Below are 25613 nucleotides of genomic sequence, written 5' to 3' on the forward strand. Positions count from 1 at the left end.
CTGGGGGTGGGAAGTAAAATAAGCTGGTGGAGGGCAGATAGCAGCAGCTGTATGTATGTATAGTTGTACTTTTTTGCAGCGAACAGTTACTGAACTTAGCATATCGATCTGCCCAATGTGCAGGCACTCAGAGATGCTATGTCCTACATGGTTACCAACAATTACATAGTTACATAGTTAGTCAGGTTGAAAAAGACACGAGTCCATCTGGCTCAACCAATAAAAAAAAAAACAGTAAAGAAAACTAGGGATGCACCGGATATCGGCACCGATATGGCCATTTTAGATGGATCGGGAGATTGGTAACATTGACCGATCCACTGGCCGATCCGGTTTTTGCTTGGTATCGGCTCAGCCATCCCTTACTAGGTGCAGTAGTAGTATGGGATGGGAGCCGCTACTTCCTGTATAGGGTCCGGCTCACAGGCGGAGTGATATCAGATGCACTCCGCCTGTGAATGGAGGAGCCGTACACATGAAGCAGCGGCTTTGCTCTGTACTGCAGCTGCTTGCTTTGTGTGTAGCTCCGGATCGGTTCCGGTATCGGTATCGGCAATTTCACAACGCCAGATATCAGTATCGGGTCCAAAAAAGTCGGATCGGTGCATCCCTAAAGAAAACCCAACCATACAATATACACAATCCTATACCCTTCAAGGGATGCCTTGAACGTAATAAGAAGAGGCATGGGCAATAACGGGGGTGTTGCTTCATATAGAATGGCTTAGGGTGTTGGAGAATTACCGCATTGGTGTCATTGGCAGTAATGGTGACCCCCTGCACTGGTGTAAGTGGCAGCAATAATTACCCCTTCACTGGTGGCAGGGGAAGACTGTAAAAATCATCCTTCAGCATAGGTGTTAACTAGCTGGCTGTAAAAATAACATCTTCACCTCCACTTAGCATCTTAGTAGCTGGCTGTAAAACTAAACCTCCCCCCCCCCCCCCGCCATTGATGTTTAGTGGTATCCAACACACTACACCCCCCCTAGACACACACACACATATATACACTGCCTGGCCAAAAAAAAAGCTCCCACTAAAAAAAAAAAGGTCACACACTCTGATATTTCGTTGGCTTTGATTACGGCATGCATTCGTTGTCGCATTGTTTCGATAAGCTTCTGCAATGTCACAAGATTTATTTCCGTCATTCTTTTTTTACCAAGATCTTGTATTGAGAGTTCTGACCACTGCACAAAGCCTTCTCCAGCACATCCCAAAGATTCTCAATGGGGTTACGTTCTGGACTCTGTGGTGGCCAATCCATGTGTGAAAATGATGGCTCATGCTCCCTAAACCACTCTTTAACAATTTGAGCCCGATGAACCCTGGCATTGTCATCTTGGAATATACCTGTGCCATCAGGGAAGAAAAAACCCATTGATGGAATAACCTGGTCATTCAGTATATTCAGGTAGTCAGCTGACCTCATTCTTTGGGCACATGCAGTAACTATCCAATAGGATAATTACTGCATGCTTAGTTTAGTTAGTTGCTTAGTTTATTCCAGGTGGCGACTTTTTTTTGGCCAGGCACGAACCGCTGACATGGGTTTTGCCTGCTTGTCATGCTGAGCCTCTTGTTTTCAAAATTTTCTGAGTCTCTGACTGAAGTATGCAGATAAAAAGTTCTGGCTTTACTTATGGTAACTTTTTATGGATTCCTGATAGTTAAGCAACTAGCATTTTTGGAAGGCAGTGGCAACCCACATATTTCCGTCATGGCAAATTTCCTTTACATTAAGAGTATGCAAAATCTTAGGGCTCCCCAGTCTAAATATGATGTTGCTTATCAATTGGAAACCTGAGCCTGGGACGATGCACACAACCTCCTTGATGAAATTAAGTTTACATCAGAAGATCCACTTCACATCAGACGTTTCCCTATCACATCAAATGTCCCACTATCACATTAGAAGTTCCTCCCTTTGCATCAGAGCCCCCCATCACAACAAAATCCCCACCATCACATCAAAGCCCTCCTTCACATTAGAAGTCTCCCATCATGTCAGAGGTCCCCCCCCCCCCCCATCACATTAGAGTCCTCCCTTCACGTCAGAGGCCCTCATCATAATAGAGCCCTCCCATATGTTTCAGAGGCCTTTCTGTTCATGAGAGTGGTCTGATTGCTGGGGTGGCACTGCATGCCTCCTACTCTGGATCAGTCATAAGTTGTCAGTGTGAGTAGCCTGCCCGCCACCACCATAGCAACAAATAACATTGTGTGTCCTAGCCATAGAATGTCATTGATTGTTATGGTGCTGGCAGCTGGCCTGCCAGCACCATGGCAACTTCTGATTCTAATCCTGAACAAGCTGTGTCTGATGCTCATGGCTCCCTGCAGAAACCCAAATGGCACCCTGGTTGAAAAACACAAATAAAGCCAATATAGGACATCCAGAGTAGCCCCTTATGTTGCATCTGTTATAAACATTTATATAGTAGGTAATATCATTGCCAAAAAGTTAGATCAATAACAAATCAATATATCATCGCAGACTGCTTAAGTAACAGGAGTTATAATAAATGTGCTGCATACACAGGAGAAGGGCACTGAATGGATTAGCCTTGAATGTCTCTATTATGTTTCCTGTGTGTCCTATAACCTGGAGATCCATTAAACCGACCCTTTTAGAAAGTAAGGATAATGCAGTCCTGCAGAGAATAGAACGCTCGCTATCGCCCTAGGCCATAGAAATGTCTTTTATGATGGAAAATGTGGAGCGAGCACTGAGAGACCTAGCAAGCTGGGTTAGGGGAGTGTATGGACTGGGAATGTGCGGCCCTTGTAACCCCGACCCTGTGCTGATTCCAGTCAGCCTGGTGCCGAGGTTCAAGTTTCACTCTGGAGAATGAAAGTAGCCATATTTAGCATGAACTTGTACTGGCCACGAGGGAAGAGAAGGGAGGGGTGGAGGAAATAGCGGGGCTATAGAAAAAGACAGCAACCAATGTCTGAGAAGGAGAATTATCTGAGCTCTGCTGGAAAGGGACATCCATAGAAAGGCAATCTGCATTACCGTGCACTAAAATATACAGCAATTAGCCAGATTATTTGCCACCTGTTCCGCAGACAGGGTATGGCTTCTACAATTAGCTTGGTCAATGTAAAAGTGCATTATTGGGTGCTTTATATAGTTCTGAATAGCATCAGGGGGGCACTTTAGGGTGATGGCTTATAAGTGTCAGCCTGCTATATTCCTGTCAATGGCCGTCACATGACAGCGACTATGCCACAAACACTCCAGATCAGCCATTCAGTCGAACTGAATGCTGCAGAGCGCTGCAGAGATCCAATAAGTATGGGTTTGTTTCCCTACACTAGAGACAGTCCGCGGCATTCTTGCCTGTCTCCAGCTTTGTATTTAAAGGATTTCAAGTGGTGCAGTCTCCAGAACAAATTCTTGCATGGGGATACGTTTTTACTAAGATATGTTTGTACCGTTAACTCCCCAAGGCCTTGCTCAAAGCAGACTCTTTTGCTAGACCTTTGACAACGTAGTCCAGTGCTCAGCTAGTTAATGATTCTAAAAAAATGGCTTTGCTGGCTACTGTAAATCAAAGGTGGGTTCTTAACGATCAGATTAAGGGTGCCAGGGTTACAATAACATTTCTCTAAAGAAGGAGACGTGTTGTGACACAGCTGTGTAATAAACGTGTTCATGAGGTCAGTGCACCGTGCCACACGCAGAAAGAGATTCTGTCTGGTGTATATACATCTGTCCCTTCTATGAAACAAACCCTTTGTGATGGAGTTCTTCCTCGCCTTTATACACAACACTAGCTTTAAAATAAAGCCGAATGTAACCAGGAAGGACTGACCAAGCATTTGGTTTGTAAATATGTAAATATTCTCGCAGTCATATCTGACTGCAATTTTTCGGGCCAGCTTTCCGGGCATCATGTCTAATGCTTCAGAGACTTTTCCATAGTTGTTTTGCCGAATGTAACCAGGAAGGACTGACCAAGCATTTGGTTTGATGTCATTTTTAAAAGTGTGTTCTTGTATTGTGAATGTGCTAGGACCTTCAACCTATGTTCCATAAATACAATTTTATGATGTATATATGTAAATATTCTAGCAGTCATATCTGACTGCAATTTTTCGGCCCAGCTTTCTGGGCACCATGTCTAATGCTTCAGAGACTTTTCCATACTTGTTTTGCCCAATTTTTCGGCCCAGCTTTCCGGGCACCATGTCTAATGCTTCAGAAACTTTTCCATAGTTGTTTTGCCCAATTTTTCGGCCCAGCTTTCCGGGCACCATGTCTAATGCTTCAGAGACTTTTCCATAGTTGTTTTGCCCAATTTTTCGGCCCAGCTTTCCGGGCACCATGTCTAATGCTTCAGAGACTTTTCCATACTTGTTTTGCCCAATTTTTCGGCCCAGCTTTCCGGGCACCATGTCTAATGCTTCAGAAACTTTTCCATAGTTGTTTTGCCCAATTTTTCGGCCCAGCTTTCCGGGCGCCATGTCTATTGTCTAATGCTTCAGAGACTTTTCCATAGTTGTTTTGCCGAAATTAACCAGGAAGGACTGACCAAGCATTTAGTTTGATGTCATTTTTAAAAGTGTGGTCTTGTATTGTGAATGTGCTAGGACCTTCAACCTATGTTCCATAAATACAATTTTATGATGTATATATGTAAATATCTTCGCAGCCTTATCTGACTGCAATTTTTCGGCCCAGCTTTCCGGGCACCATGTCTAATGCTTCAGAGACTTTTCCATAGTTGTTTGCCCAATTTTTTAGAAAAGGTAGGTCACCGGGTCTTTTCTCAGTTCCCCCCCCCCCCCCCCCCACTTGCTCAGTAATGGACCAATTTGCACAACATGATAAAACATGCAGATAGCCAATTTGTACACACCTACTAGGGCCAATTAATCTATCAGCATGTCTTTGAAATATGGGGGGAAACAGGAGAGCCTGGGGTAAACTCACAAGCACAGAGAGAACATGCAAACTTAATGTGGCCTGGTTATGATTTGAACCAAGAACCCTAGTGCTGCTAGGCAGGGGATTCTGATGAATGTACATAACATCCAGTCTTATTCAACTCCTAGCAATTCTGTGGGCTAGCTCTCTGGGTGCCATGTCTAATACACTTTAGAGCCTTTGCCAAAATATTTTCTTGCCAAATTTTTTACAAGGTAGGTCACCAGGCCTTTCCTTAACCCTCTCTAATTGTGAAGTTTGGGACTGGTATGCGGAATGTGCAAAGCCAATTTGTACACACATAATACGGCCAATTTAAGACTGGAGCCAATTAACCTACCAGCATGGAGTGTGGGAGGAAACTGGCGTACCTACAAAAGCACAGGGAGAACTTGCAAACTCTGCGCAGGTAGTATCCTGATTGCTGCAAGGTAGAGGATACTGATAAATGTGTGTATCCATTCAATCTTATCTGCCTCTCTGTGATTCTGTGGGCTAGCTCTCCGGGCACCATGTTCTGATATGTTTCAGAGCCTTTTCCATAGAATTTCTTGGCAAATTTTCTTTACACGGTAGGTCTTTTCTCAAACCTCCCCAATTACTAAGTTTGGCACCGACATGGAGAATGCGATAATACGTCTGCATAGCCGACACATAGCAAGGCCAATTTAAGACAGGGGCAAATTAACCTACCAGCATGTCTTTGGAGTGTGAAAAAAAAAAACCAGAGAATTCAGGCTAAACTCACACAAGTACAGGGAGAACATGCAAATTCTATGCAGGCAGTGTCCTGGTTGTGATTCAAATCAATTTCCCTAGTACTACAGGGCAGGAGTTTCTGATGAATGTACAGAATATACTGTGTTCATTCAGTCTTATCCAGCTCTTTGCTATGCTTGATTCTTTTCTGGGATAGCTCTCTGGGCACCTTGTCTGAAATCTTTGAGAGCCTTTTCCATGGAATTTTCTTGGCAAATTTTTACCAGGTAAGCCACCAGGTCTTTCCTCCAAACCTCCCTAATTCCTCGGGGTAAGACTGGCATGCAGGAGCAAATTCACATCTTTGGAATGTGTAGAAAAACAAGTACCCGGAGGAATCCCACACAAGAACTTGGAGAACATGCAAACTCCAAGCAGATAGAGTCCTGGTTGGGATTGGATCCAAGAACCATAGCTGCAAGGCATAAGTGCTGACCATTGAGCCCCGGTGCTTCTGATGTATAGTAGGGCATTCGTAGTGTATCGCATGTATTCGCTAAACTCAAGGTAGATATAACAAATCAGATTAGTGCAATTATGTTTTCATTAAAAAAATATTATTTGTATTTTTAAATGCAGCCATTCCAAGTACTGTACCTGAATATGACTTGATATTAGCATTATACCTATAATTCCCTGTATGGCAGCGCTCATATTGGGAGGCGGAAGGCCAGGATTAGGGAACGGTGAGGTGTGCTACAGTACAAATGAGCTGGCAAGGAACATTCTGATAGGAGTAGAGAGCAGAGTAGAGAGATGACCAATCACGCTACTGCTGCTACTACTATTTAATCACATGCTGGGAGGTGACCCAGCTGTACAGTATTGCTAAACTTTGGTCGACAAAAGTCAAATTTCTGCTAATTTTTGACCATTATGATGAGAAAATTCAAAGGTGCGGGATGAAAAATGTTTCTCACATGAACACATTTTTAACAGTGTATGAGGTTTTCGCTCGGGAAATTCCATTTACTCCAAAATTGAATGCTAAAAGCAAACACATTTGTGAAGTCCTTTTAAATTACATTCGTCAAGCAATCAAGAGTATTTTCAAACAAAAATCTACTCAAGTGTATGGCCAGCCTAAATAATAATATACAAGTGATAAATGGTGATTAAAGATGGCTATAAGCAAGCTGCATGACCATAATATCTGTACAAGCTAGTCTGTTAATCAGCTGTTAGATAAACATGAACTCTTGGCTATCCGAGTGTGTACAATTTTATAAATGGTGGGAGCATAGGTAGACTTAAGGAGCAAGAATAATAATAGAAATAGTCAATTTTACACCAAGAGCAGTCATATGGAAGCATGTCTTCTATTACTATAGACATGATCTATCATAGTGGTCTCCAAACTGCGGCCTGTGGGCCAGATGTAGCTTTTTGCTTGCCTTTATCTGGCCCTTGGGGCAATGTTCCCTCCACTGGTACAAAGCACTATTACTCCTACTGACACCAACGATAAAGCACTATTCCTCCCACTGAAACCAACGATGGGGCGCTATTCCTCCCACTGAGACCAACGATGGGGCACTATTCCTCCCACTGAGACCAATGATGGGGCACTATTCCTCCCACTGAGACCAACGATGGGGCACTATTCCTCACATTGAGACCAACGATGGGGCACTATTTCTCCCACTGAAACCAATGATGGGGAACAATTCCTTCCAGTGACACCAACGATGGGGCACTATTCCTCCCACTGAGACTAACGATGGGGCAATATTCCTCCCACTGAGACTAATGATGGGGCACTATTCCTCCCACTGAGACCAACGATGGGGCACTATTCCTCCCACTGAAACCAACAATGGGGCATTATTCCTCCCACTGAAACCAAAGATGGGGAGTAATTCCTTCTAGTGACACCAACGATGGGGCACTATTCCTCCCACTGAGACTAACGATGGGGCACTATTCCTCCCACTGAGACTAACGATGGGGCACTATTCCTCCCACTGAGACCAACGATGGGGCACTATTCCTCCCACTGAAACCAACGATGGGGTACTATTCCTCCCACTGAGACCAATGATGGGGCACTATTCCTCCCACTGAAACCAACGATGGGGCACTATTCCTCCCACTGAAGCCAACGATGGGGCACTATTCCTCCCACTGAGACCAACGATAGGGCACTATTCCTCCCACTGAAACCAACGATGGGGCACTATTCCTCCCACTGAAACCAATGATGGGGAACAATTCCTTCCAGTGAAACCAACGATGGGGCACTATTCCTCCCACTGAGACTAACGATGGGGCACTATTCCTTCCACTGACACCTTCGATGGTGCACTATCCCTCCCACTGAAACCAACGATGGGGCTCTATTCCTTCCAGTGACACCAACGATAGGGCAGTATTCCTCCTCATACTTATCACAGGTGCTATGTCATTTTATATTTTCACTGACTACCAAGTTTGAGGCATTGTTTACTCTCTGAGAAATTGTCTACTCCCACTGGACTGTAAACTGAAAGACAGTAAACTGACTCTTTCTTTAGAAAGTTTGAAATATGGTCGGCTGTGATAACCATCATTAACACTTTTATTTCAACGCGGGTCCCTCAAGCCATTTAAATCTGTTTGTTAGGCCTTGTATAATATATTATAATAATATTCTCCATGCCAGGGCAAAAAAACACTTGCTAGCCTCCTTCTCTTCTATGCAAGAAAAGCTATTACTTTGCATTGGAAGAAGCAGACTCCTCCCTCAATTTCCTCTTGGAAACAATTGGTGAATAACAACCTCCCATTATATAATGATACTTATGCCAATAGGGGTTGTCCGGCTAAATATGATAAAGTGTGGGCGAAATGGTTGGCAGACCCTGAAACTGCCTCATAATTCTTGGACAGGGTCTAGGGATGCCCAGATTGACGAAGGTCAGTTCTGGGCAGTGTGTGGTGTTTTTATTTTTTTCTGTTGTGTCCTTTACCGCTATCTAATAGTGAACGTTATTCTGTCGCACTATTGTCCTTTTGGTGTTGCCAGCGCTAACTGTTTTAGATATTTTTCGCCTTCACTGGCTGACCACTGCGTGGGCAACATACACATATTTGGTGTTTGGTTCTTTGTGTTGTATTTGTTGTACTATACATGAAAATTCAATAAAAAGATTTATAAAAAAAAAAAAAAAAGGAAGTTTGAAGACCCCTGATCTATCAGAAACATCCAGATGGATGGTCCTTACACTACCCAGTGAGCACATAATAACAATTCAGCAGTACTCTGAGCCCTTGCTAGCTTGATAACATCCCTCCAGGGGTTAGGTCCATTGCAGCCTGGGCTTAGAGAAAGTAATTTGAATGACCCTTGTCGTTATTCAACCTGGAAGACTAGTGGTGCAAAGAAATTACTTTGAGGGACAGCTCTGGGTTGAAGGTGAGTATAATAACAAAAGCTTTTTTTTTCTATAACTGGGCTGTGAATTTTTGTTTTTGTAACACAAGTTCTGCCTAAGGGCTGCATATTCAGAACTGCATAAGCCCAACTGTTAAAGGTTTTCTTTGCAGCTTTATTATGTGAAATATCGTCTCATTTATTTTTCTGTCTCCTGCTCAGGTCTTCCTCTCCAAAGATGACACAGCAGATAAAGGACCTTCAGCTGGCACAGACCAAGAAGCCGCCAGGCCCCTCCTCGCCCAATGCTGCCAAGAGGCTCTACAGGAACCTGTCTGGGAAGTTCCGGGTGAACTACACCTCGTTCGATGAAAGCAGCTTGGCGGCACGAAATGAAAAGGAGAGGCTGCGGAAATCATGCCTTGTATGTCATTTCACAATATTGATGCTGATGCAAGAAGGTTGATTTTGGACAATGAGGGTGTCAATGGCATTTACGTGCATTCCTTTCTACACAACTATAGATACATAGTAGTAGTGCTTTTATGCAGCTGTAACTTGGTGGAACTTAGTTCCACCACCTCTGGCTCAGGCCCTCTGCTTCCTGCTTACCACTAATACTTGTAAACACAGAAGTCTGGCTTCTGTGTTTACAAGTGACAGCTTGTCTTCCAACGACTCCCACAGATCTGATCTCCTGAGTGTCTCCCACTGAGTGCAGGATGGAGACAAGGGGGGTGCCTGGAGTGCAGTGCTGATGCTGACAACCCCGGTGTATGATCTCCCTGCAAGTGAGAGAGGCAGAGCCAACTACAGTGTGCGGAAGTACTAGAGCTGGCTGTGTGCTTCTGCTTATACCGGTAACAAAAGTAAGACATGGAAGATGGTGGAGCTTTAAAGAAGGTGGGGAGAAAATGGGGGTATGGAGGGGGGGTTGCGTGCACAGGTGACAGCTGAAGAGGGGTGGAAGCGAGATGTGGATAAGGGCTGTAGAGGTAAGCAGCTGTGTAAGAAGGCTGAACTCTGTACTATGTATGCAGTGCACCCCTGAAATCTGCACTATGTACGTAACGCACCCCCAAACTCTGCACTCTGTACGTAATGCACTCCTGGTATTTAATGCCTCTTTAAAACCCTCCCATTGTTAGTGACATTTGACCACGCCTAATATTTTTTGCGGTCGGGGGGGGGGGGGGGGGGGTGTGGTTGAGTTCCTGTACCTATTTTCTGAGAAAAAAAGCCCTGCATAGCAGACATATATTTCACATCATAAAACTGTTGAAATCTGCAAACTGGAGATTGTATGTCATGTCATAAACTCTTTTTCTGGTTTTGGATATAGGGGTCAGGGATGAGTTAGAAATTTCCCATTACTTCCTATCTATTAAAATGTTGCCACCAGGAACGTGAGTTTAACCACTTAAGCCTCGGAAGATTTTACCCCCTTCCTGACCAGGGCCTATTTTGCGATTCGGCACTGCGTGACTTTAATAGACAATTGCACGGTCGTGCAACGCTGTACCTAAACGAAATTGACGTCCTTATTTTCCCACAAACAGAGCTTTCTTTTGGTGGTATTTGATCAGCTGTGCGATTTTCTGATCATGCGCTGTAAACAAAAAAAGAGCGTCAATTTTGCAAAAATAACAATATTTTTCACATTTTTTTATATGAAATTCCCCAAAAAAAATGTAAAAATCTAAATTTTTTAACATTTTCAGCCAATTTGTTATATAATACATAAAAAAAGCGCAAAAAGCGTATTTTGATTGGTTTGCGCAAAAGTTATCGCGTTTACTAACAAAGGGAAAGATTATTGTCATTTTTGTTGTTTTTTTTGTTTAACGAGTAATGGCGGCGATCTGCGATTTTTTTGCGGCGGACAGATCGGACCCTTGACTGATATTTTTGACACTTTTGGGGTTACCAGTGACATTACTGCAGTAATCAGTGTTATACATATGCGCTGTTACTGTAAAAATGACACTGGCAGTGAAGGGGTTAACTGTATTGGAGAGGGAGGGGTTAAGTGTGTCCTAGGGGCGTGCTTCTAACTGTGATTGGACATGGCTACTGGTGTAAGAACAGAGATCAACGGTCCTACATAGTAGAACTGTCTGATCTCCATTCTTACACAGGGAAGAATGACAGGCGGCTTTGTTTACATCAGCCGCCTGCCTTTCTTCCAGTGTCATGGTCGATCGCGAGTGCCCGGCGGACATCGGGTCCACCGGGCACACGCGGGGGGGGGTCCTCTGGTGGCGCGCGCTCGCTTCCTAGAAGCCTCACAGGCTAGCGACGTAGACCTACTTCGCTCTGCCTGTGAGGGGCTGACCGCCGCAGTAAATAGTCGTGCGGCGGTCGGCAAGTGGTTAAGTCCCGGTTCACACATATGCAAGAAATACACTGCGGGTTCAAGCATCACCCAACACCCTGCACACTGCACTGGCACAATGCTGTTTCACTGGCCAATCAGGAAGCCAATAGGTGGCATAGGACTAGTACCGAGACTGGATCGTCCAACACCCAGGACAAGGATGTGGCTCTGCACCCCCCTCCCCCTTGGCTATTGCATGATGTAGAATGGATATTCCGCCCTGCACTCGTTCTCTGCCCCCTTACTCTGGCTGCCCATGGTTGGCAGTGAGTGCATGCTGCACTTATGGCCAATCACCTGTTTTCTCAAAGCTAGAAGGTAATTGGGCTTGCATGGTGTGTTTTCCATGCCAACTGTGGGCAGATAAGGTGAAAAGTGTTCATGTTGGAGCATGCTGTGACAGCCAACTGGTTGGCAGCCACTTATCTGGAGCATGCAACGGGTGCCCTCGAATACCACTGTGCCCTTCCTGCCCACAAACACACACACAGAAAACCACTCAGGTGTGAGAAGTCCAACAATCAAAGTCAGGGGGAACGTCAGACCCACAATCCCGGCAGCTGTAATTCTTCAAAGTAGAGGACTGCACTCCAACTTGAAAATTGCAAAAATGTATTGAAGAATCCAAAAATCCATGATAGACAAAATAACCAGAGATGGGAGACAAAGCATATAGTTAGGATTAAGCAAATTTGATTCCGTGAAACGCGTCAACTATGCTTTGTCTCCTGTCTGATTATTTTGTCTATCATGGATTTTTGGATTCTTCAATACATTTTTGCAATTTTCAAGTCGGAGTGCAGTCCTCAACTTCCAAATATTACCCCTCCTGCCCATCCCTTGTCCCAGCCCTACATAGGATGATTAATTACTAAAATTAAAGTCTGGCTGTGTAGTGTGAACAATATATGTAAATCACAAGACTGTACAAAATAAAAAATGTTTTGGCAGGTAAACAGTAAGCACATACTGTATGTCTTTAATTGTGTATTTAGCTTTTAGGCTGCTGTTTCGCTTTTTTCAGGTTTATTCACATATGGCCTTTTATTGTAGTTTCAGGGGAATTCTGCACTCTTTGAAGCAGTGGAAATGCAAGATCTAGATCGGGTACAAGAATTACTGAAGCAATACAGTGTGGAGGAGCTGGATCTCAACACACCAAATAGTGAGGGCCTGCTTCCACTAGATATAGCGATCATGACCAACAATGCACCCATAGCGAAGACGTTACTGTACGCCGGAGCAAAGGAGAGCCCACACTGTGAGTAATGTGCATAGAAGGGATGCTCCATTACCGCTAAAGAGTTCTCTATGACGGGTTGTTATGCTAATAGTAGTGTAGCTTTGGTTTCAACCACACAGTTTATAGCTTAATTTATAACCCATTATTTCTTTGCAGACAATACTACTTCAGTGTTCTCCACTATGTCTCTTCACTGCCTCATAATTTATACCAATGGCAACAATATTAGGAGGCCTGTTTTTATAGGGCCACAGAACATAAATAACAGGTTGGTTTATGTGTAAATTTTCCAGGAGTTTATCACAAGTGAAGATGATTAAAGGTAAACTCCAGACAAATAGAAAATGCATGCCCGCTGTGCCTGCACTGCAAGGGTTAATACCTAATTTTCCTTAGGGGAGTGGAGAAACCATTTTACCTATCTGATCCTCTTGTCTCTGGGTGTCCTGGGCTTTGAACCCCACTCTGGTCTTGATGACGCCAGGACCCCAGACCAGTAGAACAGGGGGGTGCAGACGCTGCAGGGATGGAGGAACTGTTAGCAGTATGAGCACAGTCCAATTACAAGGGATCATTTTTTATTTGTCTGGAGTTGGGCTTTAAAGCTAAACTCCAGTTGGGCATGTAAATATAGCATTAAAGTCTTACTAAACCAACAACAGTAAAATCAGTCTGTATATTCAGTAAAGCATGCTTGTTATACTCATTGTGGAACCTAAGGGGTTAATCCTCTGTATAGTGATAAAAGGCTGTTTGATTCTGTCTTCTCTGATCCTCCACTTTGTCTACAATCCCCAATCCATCTCCTGATAGAACAGAGCCTTAGGGGCAAGCTGCACATGCTCAGTTTGGTGGGTATTACTAGAGAGTTTTTTTTTTCTTGGGAGGGTGCCTGTGATCAGCACAGGACCAATCAGCACTGCCCAGACAGAGGGGCAGGTGTCCTGCAGCCTCATAGGACAATCGGGGGAGAATAGAAACTCCTCCTACAAGCTTTAACCAGGCACTAATAGAGGTCACTATATACGGCTGATGAGAAAAGGTATTTAGCAGGTTATATTTACTAAAACTATTGCATTTCTGTGTACTGTGGGGAGACCAGATATAGTGAATGCAGGGTCCTGGGTTTAGTAACACTTTAAGGCTTTGCATTCTGAAAATCTCCCCAGTGGAGGGGTATGAAAAGGGCATATTAGCAAAGGGGCTCAGTTCATTTCTTTTGTGCTGTGTAGTCCCAGCAGGAGTGTAGTCTGCAAAGACTGGACCACAAATGACCCATTGGTACCATTGGTCTGCAGTGTCAAAACATTGAAAACAGCATTGAATCCTCCCAATCAACTCAAATCTATGTTAGCGGTGTCTAAAAGAGATTGGTAAGCTAACACATATCTGGTGCAGCTGCCCCTTAATTAAGCAACTATGGGAAAAAGTAGCACAGATACACATTTAACAGATGTCCTCATTACCCCTTCTTTCACTCTGTATCCCATGCTTTACTATATAATTCTAATAAAAACGGGTTAAACGAAAAAAAAAGCAGGCTGAAAAAGCTTTCACCCTTCTGGCTGGTGTTGGAGTTTGCTGCCAAGCTCTGCTGCACATATTCCTATTGGCCCATCACTATGATAGACAGCAGGGCCGGGACAAGGGGTGGGCAGGAGGGGCAGCTGCACTGGGCACTGTGGTATCATGTGAGGCGAGGGGGCACCACACAAGGAGGTTGGAGGGAGGGGATTTGTGTTGGGAGGGGTAATTTGGGGGGGGGGGGGTGAAGCAGGGAATAAGAATTGTTCTAGGAGAGGAGATTTCCTGAGGTATACTAGGAGTGATGATTTGAGGGTATTTATGTTAGGAGGGGGGATATGGGAAGAAGATTTGTGCTAGGAGCGGAACTTTGGGGGGGGGTTGTTGTGGTAGAAAAGATAATATGGCAGGGGGTGATGATTTGTTCTAGGAGGGGATATTTTTTTTTTGCGGTGGGGGATTTTTGCTAGCGAGGATGTTTGAGGGGATTTGTGCTGGGGGGGGGGTTTATTCGGGGGGGGGGGGATTTGTGCTAGCAGGGATGATTGGGGATATTTGTGCAGAAGGGGAAATTGAGGGGGGATTTGTGCTAAGATGGGGGATTGGGAGGGATTTGTGCTGGGGGTGGATTTGGAGTGGGGGGGAGAGGATTTGTGCTAGGAGTAGAGGATTTGTACTAGGAGGGGGGAATTTTTTTTCAGGGAGGGTGGATTTTTGCTGGGGGGAATATGGGGAATGAGAGGATTTGGGGAGGTTGGAGGGTCAAAGATTTGTGCTGGAGGGGGGATTTCAGCAGGGGTGGATTTATACTGGGATGAGGGGGGTTTTATGATTAGGGGGTAAGCATGCAGATTAGTGCTTGATATTTTTTTCTTTTTTGGGGGGGGGGGGGGATTTTTGCTGATACATAATGCTTATACATCTTGAAGGGGGGTGCAATTTGAGATGTTCGCCCTGGGCTCTAGATGACCTCGTCCCGCCACTGATGGACAGCCTCACTATTTAGCAGGAATGGACAGGAGGCAGAGCAGGCAAGCTTTGGCAAAGGCTTCAGAAAGCGGTGAAGGATTGCATGTAAAAATAGCCTGTGATTCATCCATGACAGGACGGCACATACACATTATACCTGCAGCAGTATTCCCCTTTCCTCCAGTGACAGGGTCTCTTTAAAATGCTGCATGTGATTTTTATATGCTTTAACTGAAGCCTAAAAGCGCATCTATTAAATTCACAAAATACTTGCTAAAAAATCTGAAAACAGATGTTTTCACATCCCACTATAATATAATTGTGAAACTATTTATTTCTTTTGCCATTAAATAAAGCAGAACCAATGCTAGTTAATGAAGAAATTGGCAATCATGCAGTCAAAATCATTTTGCTCATTATATTCATTTAATTGTATTATTTTTCTTGCTGGAATGTCTTGTGCTTCCCTCGTACTTCCCTGTTGTTATCCTAAGGTAGCCATACACGGTAGCCATAAACAAAGTTAAAGGAGGAATCGCTGCCAGTAATTGTATTTAGCCGTTGTAGCAGCCATGACTGCCTGAATACAATGGCGCTGCCAAACAGTGACTGCATCTGATATTATGCCGATAATTTTCCATTTGGCTCAGTCGATTTTTTAATCAACTTTTGTTGACCTAGGTACTGCTTGCAGGGCTCAAATTTTGGCAGATTCAGCACAGATCAGCTAAAACTTCTGTCTATGCCCAGCCTTAATCGTTATCACACCAGGAATGAGGTTTGTACAGAACAGTCTATACCTACTTACCTGCCATATTTTACCCTTCTAGTTATGAGCTTGGAAAGCCGGTCGCTCCATCTGTCCACACTGGTGCGGGAAGCTGAACAAAGAGTGAACGACCTCACTGCCCAAGTTGTTAACGAAGCTCCCAATGCAGATTGTTCTGAAAAAGAAAAGCAGCTGAAATCCTGGGAATGGCGATATCGGCTATACAAGCGCATGAAAGCGGGATTTGAGCATGCACGTAAGTCAGGTTCATTTAAATGTGTCAAGTTTTCTTTGGCCTGTGGGACAGCCTTAGTCTTAGGCCTGATTCACACAGGCTTCAGCTTGTATAAGAGCAATATGAACAGCAAGCTTTGACAAAGCATTCAAAGAGCATTTAGCAAGCTTTGTTGAAGCTTTTAAAGTATTTTTCAACTCCAGTTTGTAAATGTTGAACACAGATCCTAATTGGAGTGTTGATTGCCACTTTAAGCAAGCTACTAGCAGGCTTCAGCAGGCTTTCAACAAGCTTTAAGAACTTCTAAAGCCTGCTAGCAGGAGCTAGGAACTATACAGTGCCTTGAAAAAAAGTATACTCCTTGATATTTTCCACATTTTGTCATGTTACAACCAAAAACGTAACTGTATGTTATTGGGATTTTATGTGATAGACCAACACAAAGTGGCCCATAAAGGTGAAGTGGAAGGAAAATGATAAATGGTTTTTAGAATTTTTTAGAAATATCTGAAAAGTGTGGCATGCATTTGTATTCAGCCCCCTTTACTCTGATACCCTTAACTAAAATATAGTGGAACCATTTACCTTCAGAAGTCACCTAATTAGTAAATTCTAAGTCCACCTGTGTGTAATTTAATCTCAGTATAAATACAGCTGTTCTGTGAAGCCCTCAAAAGTTTTTAGAGAACCTTAGTGAACAAACAGCATCATAAAGACCAAGGACCACACCAGCCAGTTGTGGAGAAGTTTAAAGCAGGGTTAGGTTGTAAAAAAATATCCTAAGCTTTGAGCATCTCACGGAGTGCTTCTCGATTCATCATCCGAAAATGGAAAGAGTATAACACAACTGCAAACCTACCAAGACATGGCCGTCCACCTAAACTGAAAGGCCGGGCAAGGAGAGCATTAATTAGAGAAGTAGCCAAGAGGCCCATGGTAACTCTGGAGGAGCTGCACAGATCCACAGCTCAGGTGGGAGAATCTGTCCACAGGACAGCTATTAGTCGTGCACTCCAAAAATCTAAAGAAAGCCATTGTTGAAAGAAAGCCACAAGAAGTCCTGTTTGAAGTTTGCGAGAAGCCATGTGGGGGGGCACAGCAAACATGTGGATGAAGGTGCTCTGGTCTGATGAAACCAAAATTGAACTTTTTGGCCTAAAAGCCAAATGCTGTGTGTGATGGGAAGCTTACACTGCACATTGCCCTGAGCACACTATCCCATGGTGGTGGCAGCATCATGATGTGGGGATACTTTTCTTTAGCAGAGACAGGGAAGCTGGTCAGAGTTGATGGTAAGATGGATGGAGCCAAATACAGGGCAATCTTGGATAAAACATGTTAGAGTCTGCAAAAGACTTGAGACTGGGGCGGATGTTCACCTTCCAGCAGGAAAACAGTCCTAAACATACAGCCAGAGCTACAATGAGATGGTTTAGATCAAAGCATATTCATGTGTTGGAATGGCACAGTCAAAGTCCAGACTTAAATCCAATTGAGAATCTGTGGCAAGACTTGAAAATTGCTGTTCACAGATGCTCTCTGTCCAATCTGACAAAGCTTCAACTATTTTGAAAAGAAGAATGGGCAAAAATGTCACTCTCTAGATGTGCAAAGCTGGTAGAGACATCCCCAAAAAGACTTGCAGCTGTAATTGCAGGGAAAGGTGGTTCTACAAAGTATTGACTAAGGGGGGCTGAATATAAATGCACCCCACACTTTTCACATATTTATTTGTAAAAAAAGTTAAAAACCATTTATCATTTTCCTTCTACTTCACAATTATGTTCCACTTTGTGTTGGTCTATGACATTACTTTTTTGGTTGTAACAGGACACAATGTGGAAAATTTTTAAGGGTATGAATACTTTTTCAAGGCACTGTAAAAGTGCTAATGTCTTAAAAAAAAAAACAGTGGTTGACCCAGCAGGTTCCACCTATACCTGAAATATCAGTTTTTGGCGGGCTGACCTTTTCTTTTTAGCTTGAATTATAACTGTGTATATAAGAAATCTTGGTCTATGATGAAAAATAACTGAGCTTTTCTACCCACACTGGCAATTTATTCTGCTCCATCTTTCAGGGGTGCCAGATCCTCCAACCAATGTTTGTTTGGCGGTAACCAGCAGCACCACGCTACAAGTGACATTCCAGGAGCCATTGAGTGTCAACTCTGCTGTTATCACAAAATACAAAGGTAGCAACTCTGTGCAAGAAAAGTTCTCATGTTCTCTCAAGTTTTTGTTTTAAATTTTATTAAAGTATTAGGCCAGATTCACACATTTGCAGTGAGGTAATGCACACATATGAACACTTGGGGGTTGATTTACTAAAGGCAAAAAGTCTGTGCACTTAGTAAAGTGCAGTTTTACTCTGCAAGAGCAATTGCTCAAGAGCTTAGTAAATGAGGTAAAGCTTCACTATGCAATGAATATCCAATCATGTGCAAGGAAAATAAATAAACAGCCATTTTGCTTGCACATGATTGGATGATGGAGGTCAGCAGAGCTTCTGCTCATTTACTAGGCTATGAAACAACTGCTCTTGCAGAGGGCACAGTCTACTTGCCTTTAGTAAATCAACCCCCCCATTTTTTTTCTGCATTAATGTGCATTGCAATAAGGCAGCGGTAAGACAGACCTTTTAATGCACCTGCACCTTTATGTTTTCCAGCACACCACAACAGATCATTTACATATTCACATCTTTCCATAGTCATGTGCTAAAATGGTGATCCATTTTGGCACTTTTTGGGTTGTCACTTAAAATTAATGGCAGAGTACCGCACAACAGTTTGCCTGAGGGCCCATTTAAACCTGTGTGGTGTGTTTACACGTGTTAAGTAGTGCGTTAATGTTCATCGTGTCATAGCAGCCCATTGCAATCAATAGACTGCTAATGCACCAAAAGGTAACAAAAAAATCGAACATGTCACAAATATTGCGCAGACGTTGTGCGTTGGCTTAGTGTGCATGTGTGCGTTGCCTTAGTGCATTGACTTGTTATTCAGAATGAATGACACCACAGTGCAGCAACACATGTAACTTTCCCACAATGTAATGATGGTCATTAGTGTTTGCGATTAAAAAAAATGCTGAGGGCTATCCTGAATTATTTGTTTTCTTAACACATACCTCTTTTAATCTTCTTTTCTATTAATACAGCTTTACAGTTGTTGTTGTGTTTGTTAGATTTTTTTTAATAACAGCTAGTTAATAATTTATCACAGTTGTAAATATCTCATTTAAAAATAATTGCACACAGTGGAGTTTATACATGTCTCTTTTGTCCGGAATGGCCATCAGGATTAATTAAGCAAGAGACCCACTAGAAATCTATACTAGGTCCCATTTTATTTTATACATTATGTAATAAGCAATGCACTTCATGTTTCTTTGGTATTCTGCAGTGGAATGGAGCTTATCATCTTCATTCTCTCCAAATGTGGGAGAGGTGGTTATCGAGAAGCTGAGAAACTTGCAGTTTAACATCAGAGGTCTTGTTTCAGTAAGTAACCCATTGCTTATTTACAGTATAATGGTAGATGCAAAGGAGCTATTTAAATTTTGCCCCTAAAAAATATGTAAACATTTCATATTCCTGATATATGCCTACAGTACCATGTACTAAAAAAGTATGCTGTATCTTTGTATTGCTTCCTTTGTGTGAAATTCCTGGTGTTCCTGTCAGTCCCTTTGCTTTCCTATCAAAAACTGACCACACTAAGGCCTCTTTCACACTTGTGTGACTTGTCCTGCAACCAGGTACTGCAAATGTAGCAGATAAAATCAAGAGGGACATTTATTAAAAGTTGTCAGCCAATTGGCTACTCACATGATGTAAGAATAAACAAGGCATGAGTTTAAAAGGGAGTCTGTAGTCCCTCGGGGGGGGGGGGGTCATAAGGTCTACCGCAGCATGGACCTGCTGTGCAGTGTAGAAACCGAGACCCCCCCCCGAGTGATGACAGACTCTCTTTAAAACTCACGCCTTGTTTATTCTTACATCATGTGAGTAGCCAATTGACTGGCGACTTTTAATAAATGCCCTCCTTAATTTTATCTGCTACACTTAGTTTGGTGCACCTTGTTGTCTTCCATTTGAAAAGAAATCTTGCCAAAGAGCAGCAGAGAGCAAGGAGGACAGAGTGAGTACATCATCACACCCAGAGATTCCCAAGGGGAGAGGCTGCCACATGTAGCAAGCTTTTAGGAGGACAGCCACTGAACCAATAGACTGGGTGGTTCTAACAAGGAGAGCAGTCTAGGATCTTTTCTCTGTTCATAGGAAGGAAATTGTCCGTATCTGTCCTTATCTGTTATTCTTCAAGTCAAGCTGAGAATCCCATAATCCCTATACCCTATCCAAGTTGTTCTACCCAATAAAACAACAAAAACAAGCCCATGGACTGATTTATTGTGTCTGGATGCAACTTGGAAATGCGTGTTGCTTTCCGGTCCATGAACCAGTAACCAGTGACTCCTGCGGGGATAGCGCTACATATGGTATATGACCAAAAGTTTGTAGACACATTACCATCGATCCTACCACTTAATTAGCTTGAGCATGGACATCCCATTTTAAAACCTTGGGCATTAATATAAAGCTAACCCTCTTCCTTTGTGGCTATAACACCATCCACTGTTATGGTAAGGCTTTCCATAAGATTTTGGAGTGTCTCTGTGGGAATTTGTGACCATTCAGGCAAAATAGCATTTTTCCCATTTTTACATTTTTATTGTTTTTCAACATGTACAAACTTGGAAAGGGAAATATTACAACATGTACAGATAGTACATAGTACAAAAGTAAGGTGTAGCATCCATCAAGTAGACATAAAGGAGCCACACAGGGCTCTTTGACTAACTATGAACCAATAAGTGGTCAAAAGGCAACTCTATGTTAATGCATGGTAATCACTCTATACCAGGAATCTGTTCTTGCACCATTCTACCCATATTTTGCAGCAAAACACCATTTTTTAAAGTCAGATACCCTTGGTGAACGAGAAGACCTGGCTCACAATTGGTGTTCTAATTCATCTTAAAGATGTTCAGTAAGGTTGAAGTCAGGGCTCTATGCAGGACACTCAAGTTCCTCCACACCAAACTCATCAAACCATGTCTTTATGGAGCTGGTTTGTAGACAGGAGCACAGTCGTGCTGGAAGAGAAAAGGACCTTCATCAAACTGTTGTCACAATGTTGGAAGCGTACAATTGTCTGAAATGTCTGTGTATGCTGTAGTTTTAGAAGTACCCTTCACTGGAAATACCTAGAATTTGGAGGAGTGTCACATACATTTGGCCTTGTGGTAGGTGTGATGGATCTATAGGCCCCCTTGGTGTATGCGTGTTCATTACAGAGCCAAAATGCAGATCTGTAAAGCTGAAGTTGGTGCCTCCTGCATCTCCTCATTGCATTAACAGTTTATTAAATCAATCATTCAGTATAACTCAGTAACAGTTTGTGGTTTATTGGAAATTGTTGCGGCTGTTACTGCAGAGCACATGTTTATTTTATAATTGTCAATTAAACTTCCACAAAGCCCTTTTGTAGTGAATTATTTGCCCTCAATTTTTCTGATGACAGCTCTAAAATGTTGGATTTCGCCTCACCTTTTGTTAAATAACCAGCCACCAGAGGAGCAGCTCTTACTGTACCACAAGTTAGCATTTCTTTGTCTTCTGTTGTCTTGGCATGGGACAAATTGCAGCCTACATTTGACTGCAGTTTTGATGAGTTGGCAAGAGTTAGAAACTCAGTTTTTTTTATTTTTTTGACATTCCCTACCCTGTTAAAAAGATTTCACCCAACTTCTTATCCATCTGATAGCCCGTGACAGCTAGGCAAGAACTTGTCACTGTAATAGGAATACATAAACATTAATAATAACATGACCAAGCTTCTAACCTCTTGTACTGAAAAAGAAGAACTTCTTGCCTTGGCAGGAAATGAGGGGAACCCCTACAATTAGGTCACAGATAGCAGGAAAAACTTGACAGGCATTCTATTCCTATCTTTTTCTGTGCAAAGACTAAAAAAAAATGTTTGCTGAAGTTGGGTTTTTTATTAGGTCTCCTCACCTCAGTGCCTTTAGCCAAGGAGCCTAAGTGGACCATACACTTCAATAACTAAAGGCATGAGTTGGCAACCTTTCCAGTAACACTATTTATTATACAGGATTTATATAGCGCCAACGGTTTGCGCAGCACTTTACAGTGTGGGGGAAGACAATAGAGTTACAGTACAATTCAATACAGGAGGAATCAGAGGGCCCTGCTTGTTAGAGCTTACAATCTAGAAGGACTATTTCTAAACTTTTAGCAGAGAAACCGGACCCCAGTCATTTATTCACCCGTAAGCGTAATTGGTTAAAGAAAGTGCCAAATGAAAAAGTCTTTATTGTTCTACCGGTTACAGCAAGCAAGGCAAGGGAAAGTCAGTGCTTTTCAGGGGCGACACAAACCCTCATTCACCCCACTCCAGTTGTAAGAATTTGGCTTATAGCTTTTTATTACATCAAAGGAACTGTATTACTAGACAGAGGACTGCCACTGGTGTGTGGTGTTAGGGCATCAGTGCCAATGCTCTGTAAACTATACACTGCATTGTGTTTTTTTTTTTTTTTTTGGACAAATTTACCTACTTAACTGAAAAAAATACTACATGCTGTGATCTGGCAGAATAGGAAACAACGCTTTTTGCCTTGTCTTATGTTGGGACTGTGTTGGCCAAGTCCACCCACTGCAGTTCCTACGCATCTAGTGTGAACAGGCCCAGAGGGAAGAATTGTCTCAAGCAGCCAATGCTGCACCAGAGCAACCAATCAAATCTCCCTTTTTTACTTTAAAAGAGCAAAACCAAGAATCTAATTGGTTGCTGTGGGCCAACACAAGCTGAGAAATTTATTTTCTCAGCCATTTTGATGAAGCCAATTATTTTTTAGAATAACCTGCCAACAGTGGTGAAACCTCAAGACACACTGCTAACTCTTACTCATACAGCCATGTATAGAAAATATGGGTAAAGTTGGTAAGGAAAGGAATCTTTTTATAGATTATGTAGTATGGGGGCTCTGGGGCTTCCCCTAGGTTATAATCATTATTCTGGCTGTAACCGACAACAACAGAATATTCTCACCAGAGCCGTCCTGTCTGCGTGTGCAGTCTTTCTGAAGTGCAGACAGTGGAGTAGCAGATGGGCTGTAGACGATGCAGCAGGTGAATGCTGATTTACAAGTCTTTGATACGTTCTCTGGCATGGGAAACAATTACAAGGCACTCAATGACATCTCGAGCAGCCCAGCCCCTTTACAGACAGTACAACATCAGTGTAATTTCAGATAATCTTCTTTTTCATTTACTGAGTCATCCATGGTAATAATTTAAAGGGGCAATCTCCCACTATGACTTTCTTGACTTGTAGCTCTTTTCACGTCTACCGCTTTATTGGCACCCCTTCCCCCAGCATCCCAACCCTTGTAATAAATCAGAACTTGGCCATCCGCCACCTACACAGATCAAAACGCTCTCACCAACTCCATAGCTAATTGGAGAACAGGAGCTGGAACTCCACTCAGTCACCTTTTCCATCTCCAGGGCTCAACCCCTGCAGCTAACAAGGTCACAGGCTGGTTGGGGGTAGAGTGCGGAGTTGTTTTATCTTTCTGAGAACTGCATGACAGCTGTCCCTGTATCGTCATCCCTCGCCCTCTTCCAGAGCTGCCCCAAACTTCCAGCCATAATGTAGCTACTATGTGATATTTTACCCCAGATCCATGCTACATCTTATAGAATGAGCTAAGGAGGACTCTGACATGGGTAGAAATAGCATTTTTTTCCGGTCTTTAAATATTTATCAAAAATAAAAAAGTTGAACAATGAAATGTCTCATCATGTTATTTAAAAAGAGGGATGTGACTTTGTAAATGTCAATATACAATCCAAAGTCTGTCTCCTAACTTCAATTCTATAAGAGTTGACAGTTTGGGAACACAGCAAAGGTTTTTTTTCTTGCCAGGATTGCAAAAGACAGGACAGCGGGGAAAGCAATATCATGAAGAATAAATATCACTTTATTACCATTTAGAGTACTTAGTGATTTTGGTCAACCATTTTTTGCATATAAAAACATTCTTTTGTGTTTATGTGAGCATTCAGTGCAATACAGTATAAACAGACATTTTTTTTCCGACTCCACAGGGTAGAAGGTGTGGCCTGCCCTTGGTTAAAGGGGAATTCCTTGTCAGAGATTTTGTTTTCCTACATTTCCCTATTAAATGTGATGTCCACATTTAGTACATGTTAATTTGAAAAAACAGCAAATTATGTAGCTGCATCTAAGGGATATAAGTGTCATTGACAGTGACATAATTGTTGACTTCATCATGATTAGAGCAAGTCAGAAACTGCTGACCTCCTAGGATTTTCATACAGAGCCTTTAAAGCAATTGTTGTCAAATTAACAGTTACAGGGGGTCTCAGCTGCAGCCCTTGACATCACCATAGGGCTGTACATAATATTCAGTACATGTAATGTTACAGACACTGCAGACATACTAGAGCAGTGGTTCTCAATCACCGGGCCATCGCCCATTGCCGGGCCATAGCCTTCCATCTCCCAGGCCTCCAACCAGCTGCAGATGCCTTAACCTCCCACAGTGCCCCCCAGTCCCCAGGAGAGCCCCAGCCTTCATAGTGCCACCCAGCCTCCCACAGTGCCCTCTAGCCTGCTGCAGAGACTCCAGCCCTCTAAACTGCCTCCAACAGCTTCCCACAATGCCCCCTTCCCAGCTTCCTCCAGAAACCTCATCTCCTATAGGGTCACTAAGCTTGCTGCAGAGTCTCCTAGTCCCCTCCACAACCTCCAACCCAGCCCCTCTTCCCCCATCCTTGTCCCCACAGTGACACTCAGAGCCTTCCAGCATTTCAATATATGTTTTGCATTGCCTTTTTGCATCTCTTGTATTGTGTGAAGCTTTTTTTTTTTTTTTGGGGCATGAAAGGTTTTGGAGAAATGTACCAGGCCTTGGTCTAAAAAAAGGTTGCTAACCACTGTGCAAGAGGGAGTCAGAGACTATGGATATGCTAAATGTTTGGTTGGAGACTGGTGACATGCACAGAAGACAATGTTAAATTGGGAACGTGTAGAGATCACTAATGCTTTTACCAGGGTTCAAATCAGTGCTCTCCCATTCTCTCCACAAACTGGTGGGGTCCAAGGGCCATACAACAAGAACCAAAGTGGTGTATATGACCCCTGGGCCACAGGTTGGGCACCAGGGCTCTTACAGTGAAAAGTGCAAAAACAGAGAACATTGAGTATGTGGCAGTTTTATGGTGAAAACAACTTAATATTAAGAGATGTCAGAGAAGAGTAGCTTGACTAATTTAAGTTAGGGTGTATGTGGCAGCAGAAGTATATTTCTGCAATACATCTCTGCAATACT

General features: G+C 43.0%; 1 protein-coding gene across 4 annotated transcripts in view; it reads left to right on the plus strand.

Moving 5' to 3' along the window:
* Positions 1-25613, plus strand: part of LOC309559025 (ankyrin repeat and fibronectin type-III domain-containing protein 1-like) — a 722127-nt gene that overhangs the window by 610065 nt on the left and 86449 nt on the right. For all 4 annotated transcript variants that reach the window (XM_082262137.1, XM_082262136.1, XM_082262139.1 and 1 more), the window contains 5 exons: positions 9273-9474; positions 12481-12688; positions 15994-16188; positions 18248-18361; positions 19574-19671. In XM_082262137.1, the coding sequence (XP_082118263.1) occupies positions 9273-9474; positions 12481-12688; positions 15994-16188; positions 18248-18361; positions 19574-19671 (817 nt within the window). The remainder of the gene's footprint in view (positions 1-9272; positions 9475-12480; positions 12689-15993; positions 16189-18247; positions 18362-19573; positions 19672-25613) is intronic.

The sequence above is a fragment of the Pelophylax lessonae genome, assembly GCF_965119305.1.
Source record: "Pelophylax lessonae genome assembly, chromosome: 6".
Classification (NCBI taxonomy): Eukaryota; Metazoa; Chordata; class Amphibia; order Anura; family Ranidae; genus Pelophylax; species Pelophylax lessonae.